At 38.9% G+C, this 22,052-nt stretch overlaps 1 protein-coding gene across 1 annotated transcript in view; it reads left to right on the top strand.

The window, feature by feature from the left end:
* The window catches only part of MSH3 (mutS homolog 3), a 204,065-nt gene that overhangs the window by 132,327 nt on the left and 49,686 nt on the right, over positions 1 to 22,052 (top strand). Inside the window, 2 exon segments of the mRNA XM_078153148.1 lie at positions 286 to 393; positions 10,822 to 10,933. Of these exon segments, the coding sequence (XP_078009274.1) occupies positions 286 to 393; positions 10,822 to 10,933 (220 nt within the window).

The following is a 22,052-nucleotide window of genomic DNA, read 5'->3' as shown; positions in this document are numbered from 1 at the left end:
GTATATATGCAGTATTTTATTAATTTTATATTTATAAATATGTAGCATTCTACTCCCAAACAATACAAAAAAGGAACCTACATCTTCCAATAGTTGTCTTGTTAAGAAAAATAAGATGGGAGATTTAGGGACTCTTTATCTCCTGTGCATCTTGAGCATCCTCAGGTGAGATGACCTGAGTTTGTGCCTGAAAAGGTTAAATAAAGATATTATTTTTGACACGACCAGTCAAGCCATCAAAAATCAATGTGTTCACTCTTCATGTTTGTTTTTGTACCTCTGCAGTCATTTCAGTGAACACTATCACTCTTTGTGTAAAGCGGTTCATCACTTAGCAACTGTCGACTGCATTTTCTCACTGGCCAAGGTTGCTAAGCAAGGAGATTATTGCAGGTAATCTACTTTATATTTCTTTCTTATTGTTTTAAATCAATCAGTTGTTCTCTTTTTTTTTTGAGTTTCATATAAAAAATAAAATTACTCATTTATTTGTGCTGTGGTAAAATTAGATATGATATGCGTATGGTGCATTTGACATTGCTTTACCAGTAGGGATGAATAGCTCATGCTTATTGTCTCACAAAATTCCTCAGTACTCAAACTAGGTCTGTTTTGAGGCCATATCTCCCTATCTTGCCCAGGCTGGAAGGACACTGGCCTTTCATAGGCCAGATACCTCTGCTGATTAGCATGGAAGCTTTGACCTGTTTCATTTCTGGCCTGGGCTGCTTTACCGCTCCATAGGCAGATTGGTGGTCTGTCCATCCTCAGTCACTCCTGGGGGGCTCACCATGTTGGTGCTGGACTTAGTGTGGACACCCAGTCAATTTTAGATGCGCCCGCTACAGCTCAGAACTCCCCAGCTAAAGCAGCCTCCTTGTAGTAGCGATTACACCTGGCTCAAGGTTGGTCTTTTATTATAACTTCACAAGTACACCAGCTATAAGAAATTTGAATGGTTCCTATTTTGTATGATGAAATTTTTTAAAAAATGCTTTGCCCTTTCCTCTCTTTGTTAGTATAGTATTAAGGGAAATGGTATGGGCCAAGACTTAAATATTCTTTTATGATGATGTGTGTGATTTTTAAAGTTTGAGTAGGTAACTTGGAAGGTGGACGATGTGTTGCCATATTGCCTGCCATCTGAGGCCCTAAATCCCTCCTACTACTCATAGAGTGATAGTGCTGAAAGAAACTTAATCATACATGTCATTAGAGGTAAAGGGAGTTACCCCAGGTCACAGAGCTTATGTGTAGCTGAATCCAGGAGTTCCACTCCCAAGTCTGGTGCTCTTTCTATATGCAGCATTGTTTCTATCACAAGGATAAAAATTGATAATGGCTTTTCTTGCCTTCCTTACCTTTTCCCTTCACATCTCAGTCAGTAAATCAATAAACCTTTATTCAGCACTTACTTACTGTGCACCAGGCACTGTGCTGAGTGCCTGGAGTACACAAAGGCAAAAGATGGTGTCTGCCTTCAAGGAGTGCACAGTCTAATGAGGGAGAAAATATGCAAATAGATGTGTACGCACAAGCTATGGACAGGATAGAAAGGAAGAAACATTGAGAATGACAGTGCTGGGATTAAGAGGGGTTGGAGAAGGCTTCCTATAGAAGGTGGGATTTTAGCTGGGATTTAAAGGAAGCCAGTAGTTACAGATGAGGAGGGGAGAGTATTTCAGGCATGGGGAAACAGTCAGAAAGCATGCTGGGGGCCAAGAGAGGGAGTACTGAATTGTGGAACAGCCATGAGGCCAATGTCACTGGAGTGAAGACATAGTGGGGAATAAGGTCCAAGACTGAAAAGGTAAGAGGGGGCTAGGCTATGAGGGCTTTGAATGCCAAACAGGATTTTGTATTGCCGGGAGGTGATATTGAACCCCTGAAATTTATCGAGTATGGTGGGGACAGTGACATGATCGGAAAATCATTTTGATGGCTGAATGGGGGATGGGCTGGAGAGACTTGAGGCAGGCAGATATTACCTCCTGTTGATATTATTACTGGTGGTAGTAGAAACAGCTGACGTATATGTGTGTGTGTGTGTATGTGTGTGTATACATATATAGTATTTTAACAGAGTGCTTTACATACTAATTTTATCCTCATAGGAACTCTGTGAGCTAGTTATTGTAGGTATAATTATCCCTTATAGAATAATAGAGCTGAAAGAAGCCTGAGAGATTATCTAGTGAGTCCAAATACCCTTATTTTCTAGAGTAGAAAACTGATTCATCAAAATTAAATGACTTGACTGTGATCGCATAGCTAATGAGTACCAGAGATAAGATTTGAACCCAGGTCTTTTTGACTCCAAAGCTGGTTTTCTCTCCAATAAACTAGACTGCCACTGACTACCTTTCTACTATGTATAAATATTTCCTCTGAGAAGAGCTGGAACATATTAGATATGAGCATCAGGAGACATGAGAGTATATTCCAAAGCCGTTTTCAAGCCAAGAGCAAGGAGAGAATGCCTAAATATAGGAGAAGACAGAGATGGAAAGGGGTGGGAGAGTGCCAGAGCAGAAAACCTCTGGAAGGCCAGAACATTGGGCTGAGAAGAGGAATGGTCCCAGTCTGTGCACTTCACATGTGTTTAGACAGGACATATCTGATACTCTGAGTAGGGAGAGACTGATTTTTCTGCCATGTAAAAGTTCTTGGGCAGCTAGGTGGCACAGTGGATAGAGAGCCAGGCCTGAAGTCAGGAAAACTCATCTTGTTGAGTTCAAATTTTGCCTCCAATACTTATTAACTATGTGACCCTGGGCAAGTCACTTACCCCTGTTTGCCTCAGTTTCTCCATCTGTAAAATGAGCTGAAGAAGGAAATGGCAAACCACTCCAGTATCTTTGCCAAGAAAAACCCAAATGAGGTCATGAAGAATCAGACATGACTGAAATGACTGAATAACATCAAAGGTTCTTGAGTTCCTTAAGACACCTCACTTGGGCCCTCTCTTCAGTTGAGGAGAAGAAAAATCTACCACAATTTATAATGAATGATAAGTATGCAGGTTGAAATAATTCATATAAAAAGTGAAAATACATCCCATACCCAAAATGGTATCTAAGTTTTGAATTAGTGTTTGACTTTTCGATCAACTAAGAAATAATTACCTTGTTATAAAACTCAGTGTTAGAAGGAACCTTTAGAGATTTTCCTTCAGCACCTTCATTTCACAGATGAGGAAACTGAGGTCAGTGAGGTCACCCAGCTAGTATTCTGACTCCAACTCTAAAGCTTTATTTACACCACACTGAATAACTGCTATCGGCAAGGTTTGAGCTGCACTTTTCATTTTGGGGCTCCTTGGACAGCAAGTTTTTTGTCATATTTAGAGAGGGAAAAACAAGTAAAATCTTATTCACTATTGAAAGATTAAATCCCAACTCTAAATGGTTTTGAGGTTTTATATTGATAAGGAACATGTTTCTCAATTAAGCTTAATAAGGAACAGTCCCATAAATGTTTTCCCAGAACGAAAAGTCCAGTAATTTTTTTTTAAAGAAAGGCCACTTAAAGGAATAGACCAATTTGAACTCCCTTATTAATTTAAAATGTGAGTAAGTAAAACGGTTTTTCCATTTTGCTTCGTACCAATAAAAGTAATTTCAAAAATGTTTCATGTACTAGCAAACATCCTAAATCTTAGTGATCTCTATATAGCATGTAGTAAACATCTTTTTGAAAAATCATGGGGCAGCTAGGTGGCACAGTGGATAGAGCTCTGGCCTTGGAGTCAGGAGGATCTAAGTTCAAATCTGGCCTCTGACACATAACACTTACTAGCTGTGTGACCCTGGGCAAGTCACTTAGCCCCATTGCCTAACCAAAAAAAAAAAAAGAAAGAAAGAAAAATCATATTGTATTTGTTACTGTTAAGTAATTACTGTCTTTTGTATTGTTAAATAAAAAATTAATACAAGATGACTTCAGAAACACTTTAGTTTCAGTTTGAGGGTCACAAGAACAAGATGGTATTTAGATGCTTTCCCTAGTCCCCATAAGTTGGGGGAGGGGGAAGCAGCCAAGCCAGAAAGAGGACTCATATGTTAGTCATAGAGCAATTGCAGCTGAATCCACAAGTTGAGGAAGGATAGAAGGCAAATCTCCGCCAGCATCTCGGGCCACCACTTCCTCCCAGAGCCCACTGGAGATAGCCCAAGAGAACCTGAACCCAGAAGCACTGGGAGTAGCACTGCTCTCCAGAGGACTAGTCTTGCTGTCGTGCAGGGTAACAATTACTTACAAAAGGGTCCCACTGTCCTCACCAACACCAATCACTGACCAACTGCCACTGATGATTGGTCAGCCCGAGAGTCCTAGAAATGCTGTTGCTCCCAAGACCACTAAGTTTTACTTCCAACCTTCCAACCCCTACCCCAGTCACCATCCCACAAAGCAGTCTTTATGGAGATGTGACATGGAAACCATTTCTGCAGGCTCTTTATTCCATGGCTCCTCAACAGTCACAGCTATGTGGGCCAGTGAGGTGGTGCAGTGGATAGAGCACTGGCCTTGGAGTCAGCAGGACCTGAGTTCAAATGCAGCCTCAGACACATAATACTTCCTAGCTGTGTGACTCTGGGCAAGTCACTTAACCCCAATTGCCTCTCTTAAAAAAAAAAAAAAGAAGCCAGCTAGGTGGTACAGTGGATAGAGCTCCAGCCTTGGAGTCAGGAGGACCTGAGTTCAAATTTGACCTCAGACACTTGACACTACCTGTGTGACCCTGGGCAGGTCACTAAACCCAAACTGCCTCACCAAAAAGCAAAAAAAAAAACAAACCAAAAAAACCAACAGTCACAGCTATGGAAGACCTGGGGGGAGGGCACACATTGGATTTCGTGACTTCAAAGTTCTTAGCATTGTCAAATGGTTAAGAATTAGAATAAGATTTAATTTCATCAGTGGCAACATCACACCCATCACTGACACTTCAAAAAAAACCCAAAACACAAGGAGGAAGATGCATTGCCATCTGTTTTATCACTACACCCTGAAGATTATGGGACCTTACAATCTTACTTGCACCTGAAACCTCCTATATATACCTCCCTCCTTGAGATCAGGGACTGTCTCCACTTTTACTTAGCACAATGATTTCCACTATGCAACTTTGTAATGCTTTCTTATGACATACATATATATGTATGTATGTGTGTGTATTTATATGATTTATAATGCTTTGTGTTTCATTCATTCGTTCAGAGACTCCCAACAATGTAAAATCTTTATGAATTAACAGAAGTTAATCCTAATGCTTAAAATGCACACAGCACCCCTTCCTGAAAATAGCATCTGTGCTTCCAGAAGAGATGCATAAACTGATAGGCTCATGCCCAGGGCCTATATTAGATTCCCCTCTTGACTGCAGCTTAGACTTTGCAGGCACACTTTACTCCCTCCCTGCTTCCCCCTGGCAAGAATCTGCAGACACTGATTTTGCATTGAGTCTCCTATATGAGAAGGAATAGAGAAAGAAGTATGCTGCCTTCTTCCTGAGGTGGTCCTAGGTTAAGGACCGCAGAGGCTGCAGAGACTCTTCTCAGAATATTCTTCCCACACTCCTCCCTCCTGCAAAAAGTGGCAGGTACCCATTAACCTCAGTCAAAGGAGAGTAAAGAAAAAGCCAAGGGAATAACTAGGGCCAGAGGCAAGCATGAGTAGCTACACTGGGACAGAAGAAAGGGGAGCTGAAACCCAGCTGGGTCCAGTCCCTCCAGTCTGGACAGAGACTGGTGAAACTGAAACCTGAATCTGAATGGAACCTCGGGAAGAGGTTGAGGCAGCTTCGCAATACAACCCTAGAGAAGTCTATACCTGCAGAAAGGGGACGGATCAGAAAGTCTCAGGAATATAAGGGGAAATGCAGAAACATCCGAAATTTCAAAAGAAAGAAAACAATAAAAACCCAGAAAATAATTATCATTATCATTTCTAATATTTATAGAGTGCTTACTGTGCACCAGGCACTGTGCCTAGTGCTTTACAATTATTATCTCATTTGATCCTTATAACAACCTTGAGAGGTAGTTGCTATTATCACCCTCATTTCGAAGATGAGGAAACTGAGGCAAACGGGAGTTAAATGACTTGCCCAGGGCCCTGCAGCTAATCCTTGTCTGAGGCTAGATTTGAACTCAGGTCTTCATGACACCATGCCCAGAGCTCTAGCTACTTTACCATCAAGCTACTCCACAAGCATAAGCAGACAAATCAACAGAAAGGATCCTAACACTAAAAGAAGACTCAGTACTAAATCCTCAAAGAGATTACATAACTTTGTTAGTAAATATTACAAGGCAAAGGAAAGTGAACTAATATCTGTAGAATACCAAAAGAGCGTGGAAAAAAACAAAAGGAAAATATAGAACGAGTCCAGAAAAAGAAATTAAGTATATGAGAGAAGAAATTTGGAATGAATATATGTCATAACTTTAACTCTCAAGGCAGAAATAAAAAAAAATTAGTAGACTAGAAAAAAAATCAAATCTGTGGTGGGGAGTTTCTCGAAGAAAGCAAAAGAGAAAATATTAGGTTTGGTATGTAAAATATTGAAATGGAGGAAAATCTGTCAAAAGAGAAGCTAACAATGAAAGAAAACACAAGACATTCACTTTGAAGATAGGATGTGCAGGGGCAACTTTAGGATCATAGGTCTCCCAGAATAATATGACTGAACAAAAAAATCTGTATAGCAGACTCCAAGATACAGTGGTTAAATTTAATGATTCCAGTGACACCAAGTTCAGCAGTCAGCCAGGATGAAGAATTTTAAATTCAAATAACAAAATTATTCCAAACCAAACAGAAACTGCAAAAATAATAATAGTGGACTAGTATATTCTGCAAAGCAAAGGATCTTAATCTGAAACTTAGAATGACATACCCTGTAAACTTGTATCTATATCTAATCATCAGTGAAAAAAGGTGATCATTCAGCTGAAGAGACTTTCCTTCTCTCCCCACGAAAAAGATATGAACAGAACACTTGACTAGAAAATACCCCAGACAGTAACATACAAATTTAGACACAAGAAAGGTGTAATTACAAAGGAAAGAATAAATAATGAACCCAATGGGTGTAGGTACCCCTTTAAAGAACACTTCATGGGGAAAGAGTCACATTGGAAGATGCAGACTTCATGATGTGGTGCTTTTTGGGGAAGTTAGTACATTCTCTTCTAAGTGTCATGCTTCCTTGTACAACATCTTGTCCCAGGAGAAGGGATATGAAAGTTCTTAGATATCCAGTCAGCCGTCAGAAGAATATGGGAGACATGGACCCAGAGATGAGATGTCATAGTCAGTGGGAAAGCATTATGTGACCAGGATATTGGTAGAACTGGGGCAGTGTGAATTACCTCTCCCCTTCCCCACTCCTCCCTCCCCACACACACATTCACTACTGTAACACTAGCCAGGACTGTTGCAAGCAAGTAAGTTGTGGCGTGGCGCAGACCCACCTAACTGGAAAGGCAAAAAGATATAACTTCTTAAATAAAAGAAAGGAAGAAGGTACTATAAGTAAAACTCCAAAACTAAGGAAAGGATTGACAGATTGGAGTGGGGGGTGGGAAAAGTAGGGAAGAGAGTGTATCAGAACAGGGTCACACCATAGTACTTTCAACAAAATGTATTGCATGGACAACATATTGACTTAAAAGAAAAAAGGGCCTTTTAAAAGTACTGGACACTCTGGAGGAAAAGCTTAAAAAAAAACTTAGGAAAAGCACAAGCCTAACTTTCATAATTTTAAATGTGAATGGACTAAACAATGCAATAAAACAAAAGAGTTACAGAACAGACTGTGTCTCCAGGTAGAACCAGGTCTCCCAGGTGGCTTGCTCTTGGACCTAACTTTGGGTCCTTTGGGTAAGAGGATATAAAAGTAATTTTTGAGTTTTTTCAAAAAGCTCTTGAGACTCCAGAGAAACCTCCTTGCTGAATGATTTATTTCTTATTCTTCCTGCTGGAACTTTTTGTATGTTTTAAACCTCTGGACTGCTTTTAATCCTCCTTGAGAATTGCTTCATTCTGAGGGCATTGGAATATTATTTTAGCCAAAGGCTCTGAGTGGAGCATTACTCCAATGCTGGATAGAGACTCTGGCAGAAGTAAGTGATCACAGAGAGGGTAGGGGGCAATGTCACACTATGTAATTTTGGACACAGTTATTTCTATCATGGAGCACTGCTTTTATCCATATTATATACCTTGCAAATTGATACTTCTAAGAGTGAGACGACAGAAAAAAGTTGCAGTGAGGCAAGATCTATAAAGGCATTAACGTAGTAGTTAGAAGACAGAGCTAAAGCCTGGTATTTTAGAAACCAGCTGCAAAAGGAACATAAATTAAAGGAGGAATAAATAAGGATTTAGACCAATAATCAACAAATAAAATTTCAGAATAGACAAGAAGGGAAGAGAAGTAATGAAAAGAACAAAACAAAATCTTAGGAGAAGGCACAGAAAAAGAAAACTAATAATCAGAAAAAGTTGAAAGGGGAAGGGTTCAACTACTTAACTGAAAGCAGAAAGAAGGATTTAACTCATTAAATAAAATAAAAGAAAAGTAAAGTGAAACCCCCAAACTAAGGAAAGGAGTGACTGTCTTGAGTTGGGGCAGGTGAATCAGGGCAGAAAGCCTGTGAGAATGGAGTCACACCACAGTAGCTTGAGCAGGACAGATCGTAGGGATAACTTACTGACTTAAAAAAGGAAAAGGATTTTTTTTTCTTTTTTTTGCTAGGCAGTGGGGTTAAGTGACTTGCCAAGGAAAGGGATTTTTTAAAAATACTGGAGACATGAGAAGAAAATCTTCAAAACAAAAACAAAACTTGGAGGAAAACTACAAGAATTTTACATTTGAATGGACTAAACAATGAAACAATGTTTATTAGTGTATTATGTGAACAAACCCCCACAATCCTTGGCTTATAAGAAATATGTCTGAAAAGGAAAGACATGTCTAAAATCAAAATGAGAGGATAGAACTAAATTTACTATGTACCAAGTAAATCCAAAAAAAGCAGGGATGCATCAGACAAAGCAGAAATTATGCTGTCAGACAAAGCAAAAATAAAAATTCACTTTATCAATAGAGATAAATGAGGAAATTGCATTTAAAGCTTAAAGGGACCATGTTGAACCTTTGCTCCAAATCACATAGCTTCTAAATTCATTATGTAACAATTAACTGAATTTCTAAAAGAACAGATTACAATACAGTTACAGTAGGAAATGTTAATATTCCTCTCTGAGAGCTGGACAGATCTAATAAGAAGATAAATAAAAAGGAAAATGCTGTACAGAATTGAGCAAGCTTTTGGAGAATTTAGAGCAAAAAGATTTATGTTTGTCTTTTAGAGTTTCTGTGGCCAAAGAACTCATCATCCAATAGCCAGTCTGGTGATGGACCTTTCTGAACTTAGCTTAGTCCTCAGACAACAAATAGAGTCTGTAACCAGGTTCCTTTTTGGAACCTTTGTAGATTGGTGGAGGTTCTGCCACAGATGACATAATGAAGAATCCAAATAGGACTTTATATTCCTTCAGTTACTTTGCTTTAATGATTTTTTATGGTGGTCTTGCCCCTACTGACTCTCTTCCCCGCACTGTGATCCTCTCTTCTCTAACCCAGTAAACGTTTATTGTTGTTTATTGTTTAGTCATTTCAGTCTTGTCCAACTTTTTGTGACCCCATTTGGGGTTTACTTGGCAGAGACACTGGAATGGTTTGCCATTTTCTTCTCTAACTCATTTTTACAGATTTGAACTCAGGAAGATGAGTCTTCCTGACTCCAGGCCTGGCACTCTATCCACTGTGCCTCCCAGTACCTACTATGTGTTAAGTGCTAGGGATACCATTAATAAACAGTAAGACAGGGGCAGCTAGGTGATGCAGTGGATAGAGCACCAGCCCTACAGTCAGGAGACCTAAGTTCAAATCCAGCCTCAGACACTTGACACTTACTAGCTTTATGACCCTGGTCAAGTCACTTAAACCCAATTGCCTCACCAAAAACAAAACAAACAAACAAGCAAAAAACCACAGTAAGACAATCCCTGCCCTCAAAGAGTTCACACTCTAATAGGGGGAGAGAACACACAAGAGGATCCAGGAAAGTGGATGGAGGAGGACTCTCATTTTCTGTGAAGTTGATCCAAGCAGAGCAGCAGATGCAGAGCAGAGTAAGCAAAAATCCAGTTTCTGCCCTTCATAAAAGTAGGCATCGAGAGTTTTGTCTTCCACCCTCCAGTGCAATCAGAGGAGAGAGGAGGCTGAGGGAGGTACTGTCAGTCAAGGCTTCAGTTAGCAATATGGTGGTGAGATTAGAGGTAAAGAGCTTAACCTTGGGGGGGGGTGAACTAAATCCATGGGAGATGGAGGAAACAGAGGTGGCACAATGGATAGAGTGCAAGGCTGGGCAAACCACTCCAGTATCTCTGCCAAGAAAACCCCAAATGGGGTCACAAAAAGTCGGACACTACTTAAAACAACAACAACAAGGACTTGAGAGGTGACATAGTGAACAGAATGGGGCTAAAATCTGTATTTGAATCTCAGACAAGTGCTTTTTCCATCATACCATGGCTCTTTGGGCATTTTTTTTTCAAATGCTATCTTTCCCCCTCTCCCCATACATAAAACAACCTTTATACTTGAAGCCATAGTCTTGAAATATAGTCTTTAAGAAGTTTGAAATTTCTGTTTATATTGCTTATTTCTTAAGTTTATTGTATTTCTGTTTTAAAATGTTTTAGATAACATTTTCAAACACTGAATTAAAGTATTTCTTTTTGCAGACCAATTTTGCAAGAAGAGAGGAAAATAGCGATAAAAAATGGTCGACATCCTGTGATTGATGTGTTATTGGGAGAGCAGGATCAATATGTTCCCAATAGTACAAATTTGTCAGTAAGTATTGTGTTATGATGAAAGCCAAGTAGACAAAGTTAACTTTTGGCCCTGATTGTGTGTGTGTGTGTGTGTGTGTGTGTGTGTGCGCGTGCGCCAAACGCATAATTAATGATTTACCTAAGTTTTCGTTTTACAAGGATCAACACTAGAAGAAGTTTTCTCTATGATGCTGTGCCCCTGTCAGTGCTAGTACTGGTGAAGAAACATATGCTGACTAAAATATTTGGCAAGTAAAGTATTTGCCCTAGTTATCAATTCTTGTTAACTTAGTTAAAAAAAAATCTCATATTCATGTAAATGCCCAAATGAACAGATGGCATTAGAGTCATACTACAGTGATTTGCAGTGATATTTCATTAACTCTTAGTGCCTTATTCTCTACCCTGATCCTTTCCCATCCCCCAACACACATCACTTCTCCAATTTTTTTCTAATCTGGAGTTTTGATCTCTTAATACAGTAAGGACCTAAAACTCTAATGACTTCTGTAACTTAGAATAAATCTCATAGTTTTTTGATATTACATTTTAATATTGTACAAAGCCTTGTTGAACTTTCATGATACCTAATTTCAATAACCTTAGTTCTTATTAAGAAATTGCATAAATGGCCTCATTTATTAGATTAAGCTAATAAACATTAATGCATTTAAAAAAATGCTATGCAAACATATGTTTCTTTTCATTTCCCACAATACCAATAGTTACTTTTAGTTGGAAAAATAGTATAATTGGACCATTTGAAGTTTCTCTAGTTTGGTTTCTATTTTGTTTACAAATTGCTTTAATCATTTGCTAGCACAACTTGAATAATTAATTTATCTTAACCATTTTTATTGGTTTTGAAAAAGCTCATGCTGTTTAATAAGGTATCTTTTGGGAAGCTGAAATATCATTTCTACCAAATTACAAGAAAGTTTCAGAAGTAATGAACCACCATATTAAAACTTTTGCAAAATAAGCGTTCTGTTTTATCCTAGCAGAAGAATACATTTCTGGACGCTCTGAAATATCAGTAGCTTTTATAGACACTTTTTCTAACATTAGTGTAGGAGCTGATGTAGAATTGTTGCTATGGTGAAGTGCATTCTTTGTATGGCATGAATTTATATAAGGATAGAGTTAGGAAAAAAAATTAAGAAAAACTTGTTTTAAAACATTTTATGGTAGGTAATTACAAATCCTACTGTGGAGGGGGGAAATCCTTTTAGCAGAGAGCACAGCTAATTTTGATAATGATGTAATTTTAAAAGTCAGCTTTTTTGGAACATATGCAATTGAGATTCCGTATTATATGAAGTTTTTCACATATTGCTTCTGATAATAGCCATTTTTCCAATGATTGCCCTCTAAGCTATGCTAAGCACTTTCTTGTATTCTGGGACTGAAGAAACAAAGCAAAAAAAGCCCTCTAAACCTCCTTTGCTTCATCTCCTTGATTTTTGACATCATCTATAAACCTTGTATACCTGCATGTTAGTCATAGCTGCAAGAACTGGCTGATTCATCTCCCAAAAAGGCTCTACAAAGCTCTGAGGAATCTCATTTAAGTACACATTTACTATAAGCACCAACAAACTACAGAGAATACTTGGGGCTTGGGTATTTTGCCTACTCATTCCCAGTCTTAAGCCTAAATGTACATTTTGTGCTCTAGGTACTGTCCATGGCATTCAGTGCCTTGGAGCAGCTAACCCCACTTGTTCTAGCCAGCCTTATTTCTCAATACTCGCCAATAAGATCATCCGCTCTAATCAGACCAGTCTCTTTATTCTCCCTCCAGAATAATTTTTTTCTGTGCTTTTATTTGTTATTTCTCCAGGCAGGAATAGCAAATGTCCTCTTTTCTGCTTATCAAAATTCTGCTTTTCTTTCAAGGCCAAATTAAGTTACAAACTAATCTAACACATTCGGGTCTCTCTTGTCTCTGAGCTTCCCTGTGGGAAAAGCTACACTCCTGTAGTCTTTGCTTATATTCTGTCATGTGATTTCCTTTAGTTATTCATGTATATAAGACTTGTCTCCCACAAAAAATTATGAGCTGCCTAAAGAAAGGGGGAAAGTGCCTTTTATTTCTTTTATTTCTAAGAGCACCTAGCATGGTTCTGAACAGTAACCACTGCTTAATAAGTATTGGTTTATGATTGGGGTTGTATCTTTTAGGCACAATGAGTGAGTGCTGCAGAGAGGGTAAAGGCATGCTTGCTTCCAAACATACTCCCAGTACAGTTGTTCACACCTGTTGCTGGGTAGCTCAGAGAACTGAACTTTGGGTCCCCATTGACTTTTCCAACATTGCTTTTCTTTTTGATGCAATATTATAATGATCTTACTTCTTGCTCTTTTAGACTACTAAAAAACCCCATAGAAGCCCAGTTCTTCTCTCTTAATGATTTAGAGCTGAGTAGTAGCAGGTGAAAAAGTGAACTGTTTAAATGCATATTATAAATATATAAACTATGATAATTTAGCATAAAGGTTTGTAAATGAAACCTGGATTTTACTACCCATTCAGAGCCCAAGGTGTTTTATAGTTCTAGGGATAGGTCATAGATATGTTTGAGGGAAAGATAGAAGATAGATGGAAGTGGAGGGAGGAGCCTATATATTTATCTTGGGTGAGGAGTGAAAATTGAATCTAATCACTTTGAATCTGCTTTTGTCACAAATCCTAGGGTTCTTTGTTCAAGACTTTTAGCAAGGTTGCCAGATATAACCCTAATCACAGAAGCAAGGCAGTTCTTTGTGGAGGATAGGAAAACCAAAGCTAATGATAATAATTAGTGTGTGTGTATGTGTTGGGGGGGAGTGGTTCTTTATTACTGATCCTCACAACAGTGTGGTTAGATAGATACTATTGTTATCCTCATTTTACAGAGGAAACTGAGGCAGAGAGGTTAAATGACTTGTCAAGGGTCACACTGCTAATAAATCTCTGAAATGGAATTTGAACCCAGATTGTCCTGATTCCAATTCTACCATTCTAGCCACTAAACCATACTTCTCTCTATATGCACCCAAGCTATACTCAGAAGCCTCTTATATGCCATACGAAAAAGCATGGAGAGCCAGAGCCCCTGAGCTGGTTTTTGAACGTGGCTCATTACATGACAGTTTTGGTACTGCTTGTGTTGGAATGAGGAAAAGGAAGAAAACAGGTTGACATCCTCTTAATGGCAAAGTGGGATGGCTCTTGTGTTCTTGGTGTGGTTTTCCCTGTTCATTTTTGTTGTATTGCCCCATGTTGTATGTGTCTCTGGGGAAGTCTTGTGTATTGAGTTGTGATGTTAGTTGTGGGCTTCCCGAGGACAACAGTTTAACAAAGGGTTTATTCACCATAACTATCACAAAGTCAGTAACAGACACATCCTCAATAACACTTTGTTATCATTCCCTATTCTCTGGCATGCTGCTCTCACACTCATAGTTGGAAGGGGCCTTGGAAACCATCTGGTCTCCTCTACAACATACCTAGCATATGATGATCCAAGCTGTGACATCAGTAAACATTTATTATGTGCTTACTGTGTGCCAGGCGTGTTAGGTATGTTTCTTTAAAAAGTCAATAACAGCCTCTGCCCTTGAAGTTTACATCTTAATGGAGGAGGCAGTACGTAATAACTAAATACATTCAAGATAAATCTGGAGTAGATGAAAGGGACGCTAAAGAAGGAGATCCCGCTAGTTTCTGAGGCAACTCAATCCACTCTTGAGTCTCTCCAGAAATTTTTCCTTATATCATGTCTAAATCTGATTGTCTGCAACTTTCACTTATGGCTTCCATTTCTTCCATTTGGGGTAAACAGAACAAATGTGATCCTTCTTCCATGTGACAATCCTCCAAGTAGTTGAAAACAGTTCTAAGCTAAACATTTCCAGTTCTTTCAACCATCACTCATATGGCACGATGCCAAAGCCTACCCTGGTCACCCTCAAAATTCAGTGTTCTTCGTAAAACATGATGAGCAAAACTGAGCACAGTACTCTAGATGTAATCTGACCAAAATACTGACAGAATATAGTGAGACTATAACTTGTGTCTTTCTGAACACTAAACTTGCATTAGATATTTTTGGCTGCTATATTGGGCTCTTCACGTATATTCAGCTTTGATTCCACTGACCTCTTAGTTATTATAAAATCTCTTATCTCCCTGTCTTGTACTTGTGAAATTAATTTTTTTTAAACCTAAGTATTGTGAGACACTTGAGTCCAAGATCAAGGAAACCTGACACTGGAATCCACAGTGGACTGCAGATTTTACCTGGCTTCTGTCATCAATTTCTTCTTTTTTCCAGCCATGTTCTTACTTCTACTTTCAACTTTGTCTGTGTGCACAATTTTAAATTTGCTACTGAGGTTACAGAATTTGGTGATCATTTCCCTCAGTCTCCATCCCATCACCCACCATAGTCAGCAAATATAGTAAGCTCCCATTTATCCAGAATGGTCAAAGATTGGTTATTCTTATTAGTTTATTATATTCTAGTTAACTGAGTTACTCTGTACCTGAATTACTGGATGGAGCAGAGAGGGGAGGGGAGAAAATTCCCTTGGCTTGATGCCCATCAGCTACTCATATGCAACTTCTGTTAGAGGTTTGCTTGGGTCTCTAAGAAGCTGAGTAACTTGCCTATATTCACACAGCTACCTTTGTGTTAGACACAGGACTTGAACCTGGGTTTTCTTGATTTCTGGGCTTTTTTTTGCTTTGCCTCACTGATACTTGTACATGGATTGCCAATGTTCAAATAACTACAATTAATCAAATCTATTTAACATTAAGCAATAAAGTAGACATAATTTAATCTCTGATTGTGAAATAAAGAAATTAAAAGACCCTAAGGTCATAATAATGAATATTAACCATATAATAACCTGGAAGCAGAGGGTGGTTCCAGTAATTTGGGCTTCCTGATACGGATAATAAAGAAATAGGAATCCACTTCATCTGCGATTGCTGATTTTTCCAAATGCAGGCTGGTTCATGACTTAGCTTCTTTCTGGGTTGGTTAATAGTCTTTAGGGTAGAAAAGTCCACAGTTTCTTGTTTGTCTTCTTGTAGGTGTAAATACAGAAAAAGTCATTGACACACAATCATTTCTGAGTGACTGTTTCAAGAACTCGTGATGGTGTTTGCATCTGTTGAGCTGGAAGAATTCCCCAAAGCATTGGCAGTAAAGTCTGATACTGAGTTTGTAATGCAAGACTGAGTGAACAGTGTTATATTTTAGACTTCTTTCTTAAAAAAGCATTTTAAAATTACGTGTGTGTGTGTGTGTGTGTGTGTGTTTTAAAAAGCAAACAGAGTTTTGGTGTTAATGAGTTAACCAGTTGTGGGGAGGCTTGACTAGTCAAGAGTTAACTAACTAGTATAGTTCTCAGGGAGCTGCTTTTGTGCAAGCCTTCAAGAGGTAGAAAGCACTCTAGGCACTTCACTGCCTGAGGCATCCTGTGCAGCATCCCCAGTGTCAGCCCAGAGACAGCTCAGTGCTGCCAGCTTGCCGTTTCCCTCAGTTCAGGATTCTGTATAGGGATGGTCAGGGATCCGAGAAGAGTTCAGTAAGAACTTCCTTGTACTTGGGTAAAGAAGAAGCCTTGCCAGCCTGCTGCCAGTGAGTGGTTTGACACCATCCTGCCTCCCTTTCTGAGCTCCATGTTGACCTCCTCCACCAATCTTGTTTATGCCACCACCATTTTCCTTCATCCCTACCTCTTCTGTTCTCCAGGATATTAGCACTCCTCTATTTTCCTTGGCTGTCCAAAGTCTCCCACTGTTATCATACTACCTCCTCAGCGACTCTGCTTTCTTGCCTCAGGCCTGTTCTTTCAAGGAGTGCCCCATGCTCCTAAACTCTCTCTCTCATTCCTTTCTCTACCCCAATCAAAACTTTGCCAATAGTGATGAGCCATTTGAAAAACTGATTAAACTAAAGAAACCTTGTGATGATTTTGTGATTCATGTTAAACATTTATGATGGGCTGCTTCCCTATCCATTAGCTACATGATTTTTTAAAAAAATGTTTTTATTGATCCCTTTTGTCTCTGTCATACTATTTTCAAACTCTGCCTCCTACAGATTGAACCACCCTGGTGATGAAGAAAAACAGTTAAACCAAAACCGTCACATTATAGTGGCCACATTTGACAATGTATACCACATTTTTTTCTAGTAGTCCCACATTTCTCTGCCGAGAGAGGAGGTTTGTTTTATTATTTATTCTCTGGGCCTCCCGCTGGTTTTTCCATTACTTAGAGTTCAACTTACTTTTAGTGATCTGTTTGTTTATATGGTTTTGGTCATTGTATATATTGTTCTTTTGATTTTACTCATTTAGCTCCATATCAGTTCTTACAAACTTTGCCAGGTTTTCTGGAATTCTTTGGGGGTTTTTTGTCATTTCTTACTGCATAATAATATTCCATTACATCCATATACTGTAGTTTTTTTTTCAGATATTCCTCAGTCATCCACTTTGTTCCCAGGTCTTTGCTACCACAGAAATTGCTGCTTTAGATATTTTGGTAAATACTGAACCTTTGTTTCTGACTTTGACCTTTTAGGTATACATGTTCAGTAGGGTCACTTCTGAGTCAAAGAGTATAGATAGTCCATTTACTTTTCTGGCCTTATACCCAAATCGTGATCCAGAATACCTGGACCACTTCAGCTCCACCAGCACTGCCTCAGTGTGCTGGTCTTCCCACGGTGATTTTTTTAATCACAGTTTTCTTTTACCTTTTATTCTCAGTGTAAAATATGTTAGGCATTCACTTCAGTTGAACCACCCTCTATTAAGAACCTACTATATTCAAGATGCTATGCTAGAACACTGAGGATATAAATATAAAAAAAGAAAACAGTCCTTGAACATTGTATAATGTTTAGGCTTGCTTATCCCCCAGTCTCCTAACTTCTAGTTTTAGCAGCTTTAGATTATTTTAAAAAAAAATATCAACCACTATTGAAGTAGGCTTTTCTCCTATTGCTTATTTCTCAGAGTGAGTTCCATCTGCTTAGTCAGGGAATATTAACATTAAGGGGAACCCTACAAATCATCTAGTCCTGGGGTCCTTAAGGTTTTATTGTGCCATCAACCCCTTTGTCAGTCTGATGAAGCCTAGAGACCCTTGCTCAGAATAATGTTTTTAAAAGCATAGAATGTATAGAATTACTAAGGAGGTTGATTATGTTGGAATACAGTCATTAAAATATTTATTTTTTAAAACAAGTTACACAGACTCCAGGTTAAAAGAATGCCTAACATAGTGCATTCTCCTCATCTTGCAGAAAAGGAAGCTGAAGTACAATTTCATGTAGCTTGTTAGTGGCAGAGTCAGGATTAGATCCGAATAGTCTCCTGAGTGAGCATTGGTCCATGGCCCATTCTAGTGTATCATACTACCACCTACTAAACCACCACGCCTTTAGTTTGCTTTGTCCTTTGTGGATGTGATCTAAACATTTTGACATGCCAGCAGAATTGCAGGGTCATGCAATAGTGCTGCTATGTAAAATGTCTTTGACAGGTGATCTCATCTATACAAATCAACCAACAGAAGCCTTCAGCTTGTCTTATTAATATTAATGACACCCCTCTCCTGTGGTTCCTAATGAGCCCTAGAATTTGCTTTCCAAGAACTGAATAGTCCACCCCCAACTGTCTTAGTCTTCCTTGAGGCTCAAACTATGCTAAAAATCCTCCCCAAAGTAGAAAGAATTGAGAATAGGCTTAAGTTTACTTTTTGTACCAGTAGCAGAAAACTGATTGAGTCCATCCTACTCATTTTGGATGTGGGTTTTGCTAGTGTGAAATTATTTTACTTAAAGTAATCATTTAATTGGATCTTTTAGCTCCATCCAGACTTTGCCTTAAAAGCTTCACCTTTGTCTCCTTTTTGGCCGTCTTCATTACCAGTTCGTTATGAGGTAATATCACCATATAAAGAATTGTAACATTCTGATGCTAGGAGGCACTTTAAAAATCACCTGGTCTAGCATTTCAAAAAACATGTTTTATAAGTGAGTATGGTTTCCAAGATAATACATGTATAATATGTGTATTCCAGAGAGGCAGATTTTGGTTCAGTATCAGGAAAATGTTCCCAAGTAGGATGGGTTGCCTAAATAGATTCTTTTCAATGGAGACTTTCAAGTAGAGGCTGATCATGTGCTGGCAGTGCTGAAGAATGGATTCTTGGTTATAGAAGGTTATACTAGAGGCCTCTGAAAGTGGCCTCTGATTCTGGGGGCAGGGCAAAGCAGGGGATTGGGGTGGGCAGTAATGGTGTGTGTGTATGTGTGTGTTTGTGTTGAGTGACATAGTGAGAAGTAAATCTCTTTGGTCAGGGTAGATGTGGACAGTGTGAAGGAAAACATCAGTGTATTTGACAGGGAAGAGTGGGAGAGGAAGAAGAGGAAGGTGGGTAACTAGGTGGCATGATGAATAGAGCACCAGGCTTGGAGTTAGGAAGACCTGAGTTCAAATGTGGCCTCAGACACTTACTAGTTGTGGGGCCCTAGCCAAGTCATTAAACCCTATTTGCCTCAGTTTCTTCATTTGTAGAATGAGCTGGAGAAGGAAATGGCAAACCACTCCAGCATCTTTGCCAAGAAAACCCCAAATGGGGTCACAAAGACTCTGACATGACTGAAACGATGAACAGCAAGAACTAGTAAAGGCTTATGTGGACAAGGAATGGGGGTAATTAAATAAAATTACATGTGGGACTGCCATTTATAGAACCAATAGCATTGGACTTTCATCATTGTATCCTAAATACCAGCATGGTATGCATCCCCATTGTGCCCTCTCCTACTCTTTCCTGTCATGTACACCGATGTCTTCTTTCCCACTTTGTCCACATCCACCCTGACCACAGAATTACTTCTCATTATGTCTACTCAACACACACACACACACACACACACACACACACACACACACACACACACACACACTCTTACTGCCCACCCTCAACCCTCTGCTTTGCCCCAACACACAGAATCAGAGGCCACTTTCAGAAGTCTCTAGTCCAACCTGTCTATAACCAAGAATTCATTCAGACTGTATTTGAAAGTCTCCATTAAAAGGAATCTACTTAGGCAACCCATCCCATTTGGGAACAGCTCTGATTATTGGGAACATTTTCCTGATATTGAACCAAAGTCTGCCTCTTTGGGAAATTCCACCCACTTCTCCTCATTTTGCCCTGTGGTTCCAAGCGAAACAATATAATAACTCTTCTAAATGAAAACCGTTCAGACACTTGAAGACAGCATTCATATCCTTCCTGAGTCTTTTGCTCTCCGGGCTAAATATCCCCCATTCTTCCCTGTGTCACTGTTTGCAGTTTGTTCACCATCCTGGTCATGGTCTCCTGGACGTGGTCTAGTTTGTTAGTGTCCTTTTCAAAAATGCTATCCCAGAGCTGAATAAAATGCTTTAAATGTGGTTTGACTAGGGTACAGAGTACAGTGGGACTGTCACCTTCTTTTCTGGACCCTCTGCCTTTCTTGATAGAACCTTAATAAGCATTAGCCTCTTTGGTTGTCTTGACATATCTTTAACTCACATGGAGTTTTGTAGTCCACTAAACCCCCTGGATCTTTTTTCATCCTTATCTAGTCATCCTTCTGCCATCTTGTATTTATGTCATTGATAATTTTGAACCCTGGTATAGAATTTTATATTTATTCCTCTTGAATTGTATTAGATTTAGCTCATCCTTCTAGTCTGTTGACATATTTTTGAATACAAACTTCATCCAACATATATTACCTATACCTCCAAGCTTCCTGTCATCTGCAAATTTTGATAAGCATGTCATCTATGCCATCATTGAAGCTATTAATAAAAACGTTGAGTCAACAAGGACAGATCCCTGGAGCACTCCACTAGACCCTTTTCTTCAAGCTGATGTAGAGAATTAATGACTCCACTCTGGATCCAGTCATTCAACCAGTTACAAATCTATTAAGCTATACTGCCCTTGAGCTTATATCTCTAAATCTTGTTCACAAGGATATAATGTCAAATAATTTGTCAAAACTTTGCTATGCCATATACTCTGCTTCTAGCATTCTCTTAATCAGTTTCTTGTTCAGAGAAGGAAAAGAAGTGTATGACCTATTCCTAATAAAATCATACTGATTTGGGGATCACCATTTCCTTTCTGAGCGTTTGTTCACCAACTGCCCATTAATATTAAGTTCTAAAATGTTGCCAGGATTTGAAGCAAGTTTGCCAGCTTCTGGTGTACAGAATACACCTTCTTCACTTTTTGGAAAGTCAAGGCAGCATTTTCCTCTTTTTAGTCCCGTGGTACCACTTCTGTTGTCCATGATCTCTCAGAGATCAGTAATAGTAGCTCATCTTCCAGTCCTTTCAGTACCCTAGGATTAGGCCGTCTGGACTTGGCAACTTTCACTCTGAGTGCTCTCTTACCAATGGAATGGCTCCATCATATTACTTGTCTTTCACACATCCACATCACTGTCTTCCAAATATTCTGCATCTGATACCCATGTATCTTCCTTCACATTGTTTCTTCCACATCCCCAGTTGACTCTAGAGTTTCTCCAATCCCTTTCTTTATCCTAGGGTTATTTCACAGTCTTTGATTGACCCCAAAGCTTATATCAAACCATAGTTTATGGATTCGATCAACATATTCCAAACTAAAAGTGTTTTATGGCCAAATTAGTTTGGAAAACCCTAATCTAGATAAGCCACCTGTTTTTATGGCTGCTGAAACTGAGTCCTCTAGTAATTAAGTGGATCACTCAGGGTGACAAAGCTAGTGAATATCATAATTAAGTGTCTAAAACTTTCCCTCACAAATGGCAAGAGTATCCTGTAATCTACTCTGAAATTTGAAGGACTAACTCCCTAACTTTCATATCAGTATTATTTTCCCATTAAACCAAATGAATTGCTAATTGGTAAAATTCTAGGCAGATCTATAGGACTTTTTTTTTAAAGGGAGCCTAATTTTCCCCCTTATTTGAATTTTTTATAATTAACTTATTTATTTTTAGTTTTCAACATTCACTTCCATAAGATTTTGAGTTTTAAACTTTCTCTCCCTCTCTCGCGTCCCTCCCCAAGATGTC

The sequence above is a fragment of the Phascolarctos cinereus genome, unplaced genomic scaffold, assembly GCF_003287225.1.
Source record: "Phascolarctos cinereus isolate Bilbo 61053 unplaced genomic scaffold, phaCin_HiC Scaffold_4;HRSCAF=312, whole genome shotgun sequence".
In the NCBI taxonomy this organism is placed as follows: domain Eukaryota; kingdom Metazoa; phylum Chordata; class Mammalia; order Diprotodontia; family Phascolarctidae; genus Phascolarctos; species Phascolarctos cinereus.
The sequence above is the reverse complement of the archived record's forward strand: the minus strand, read 5'-3'. Positions and strand labels throughout refer to the sequence as shown.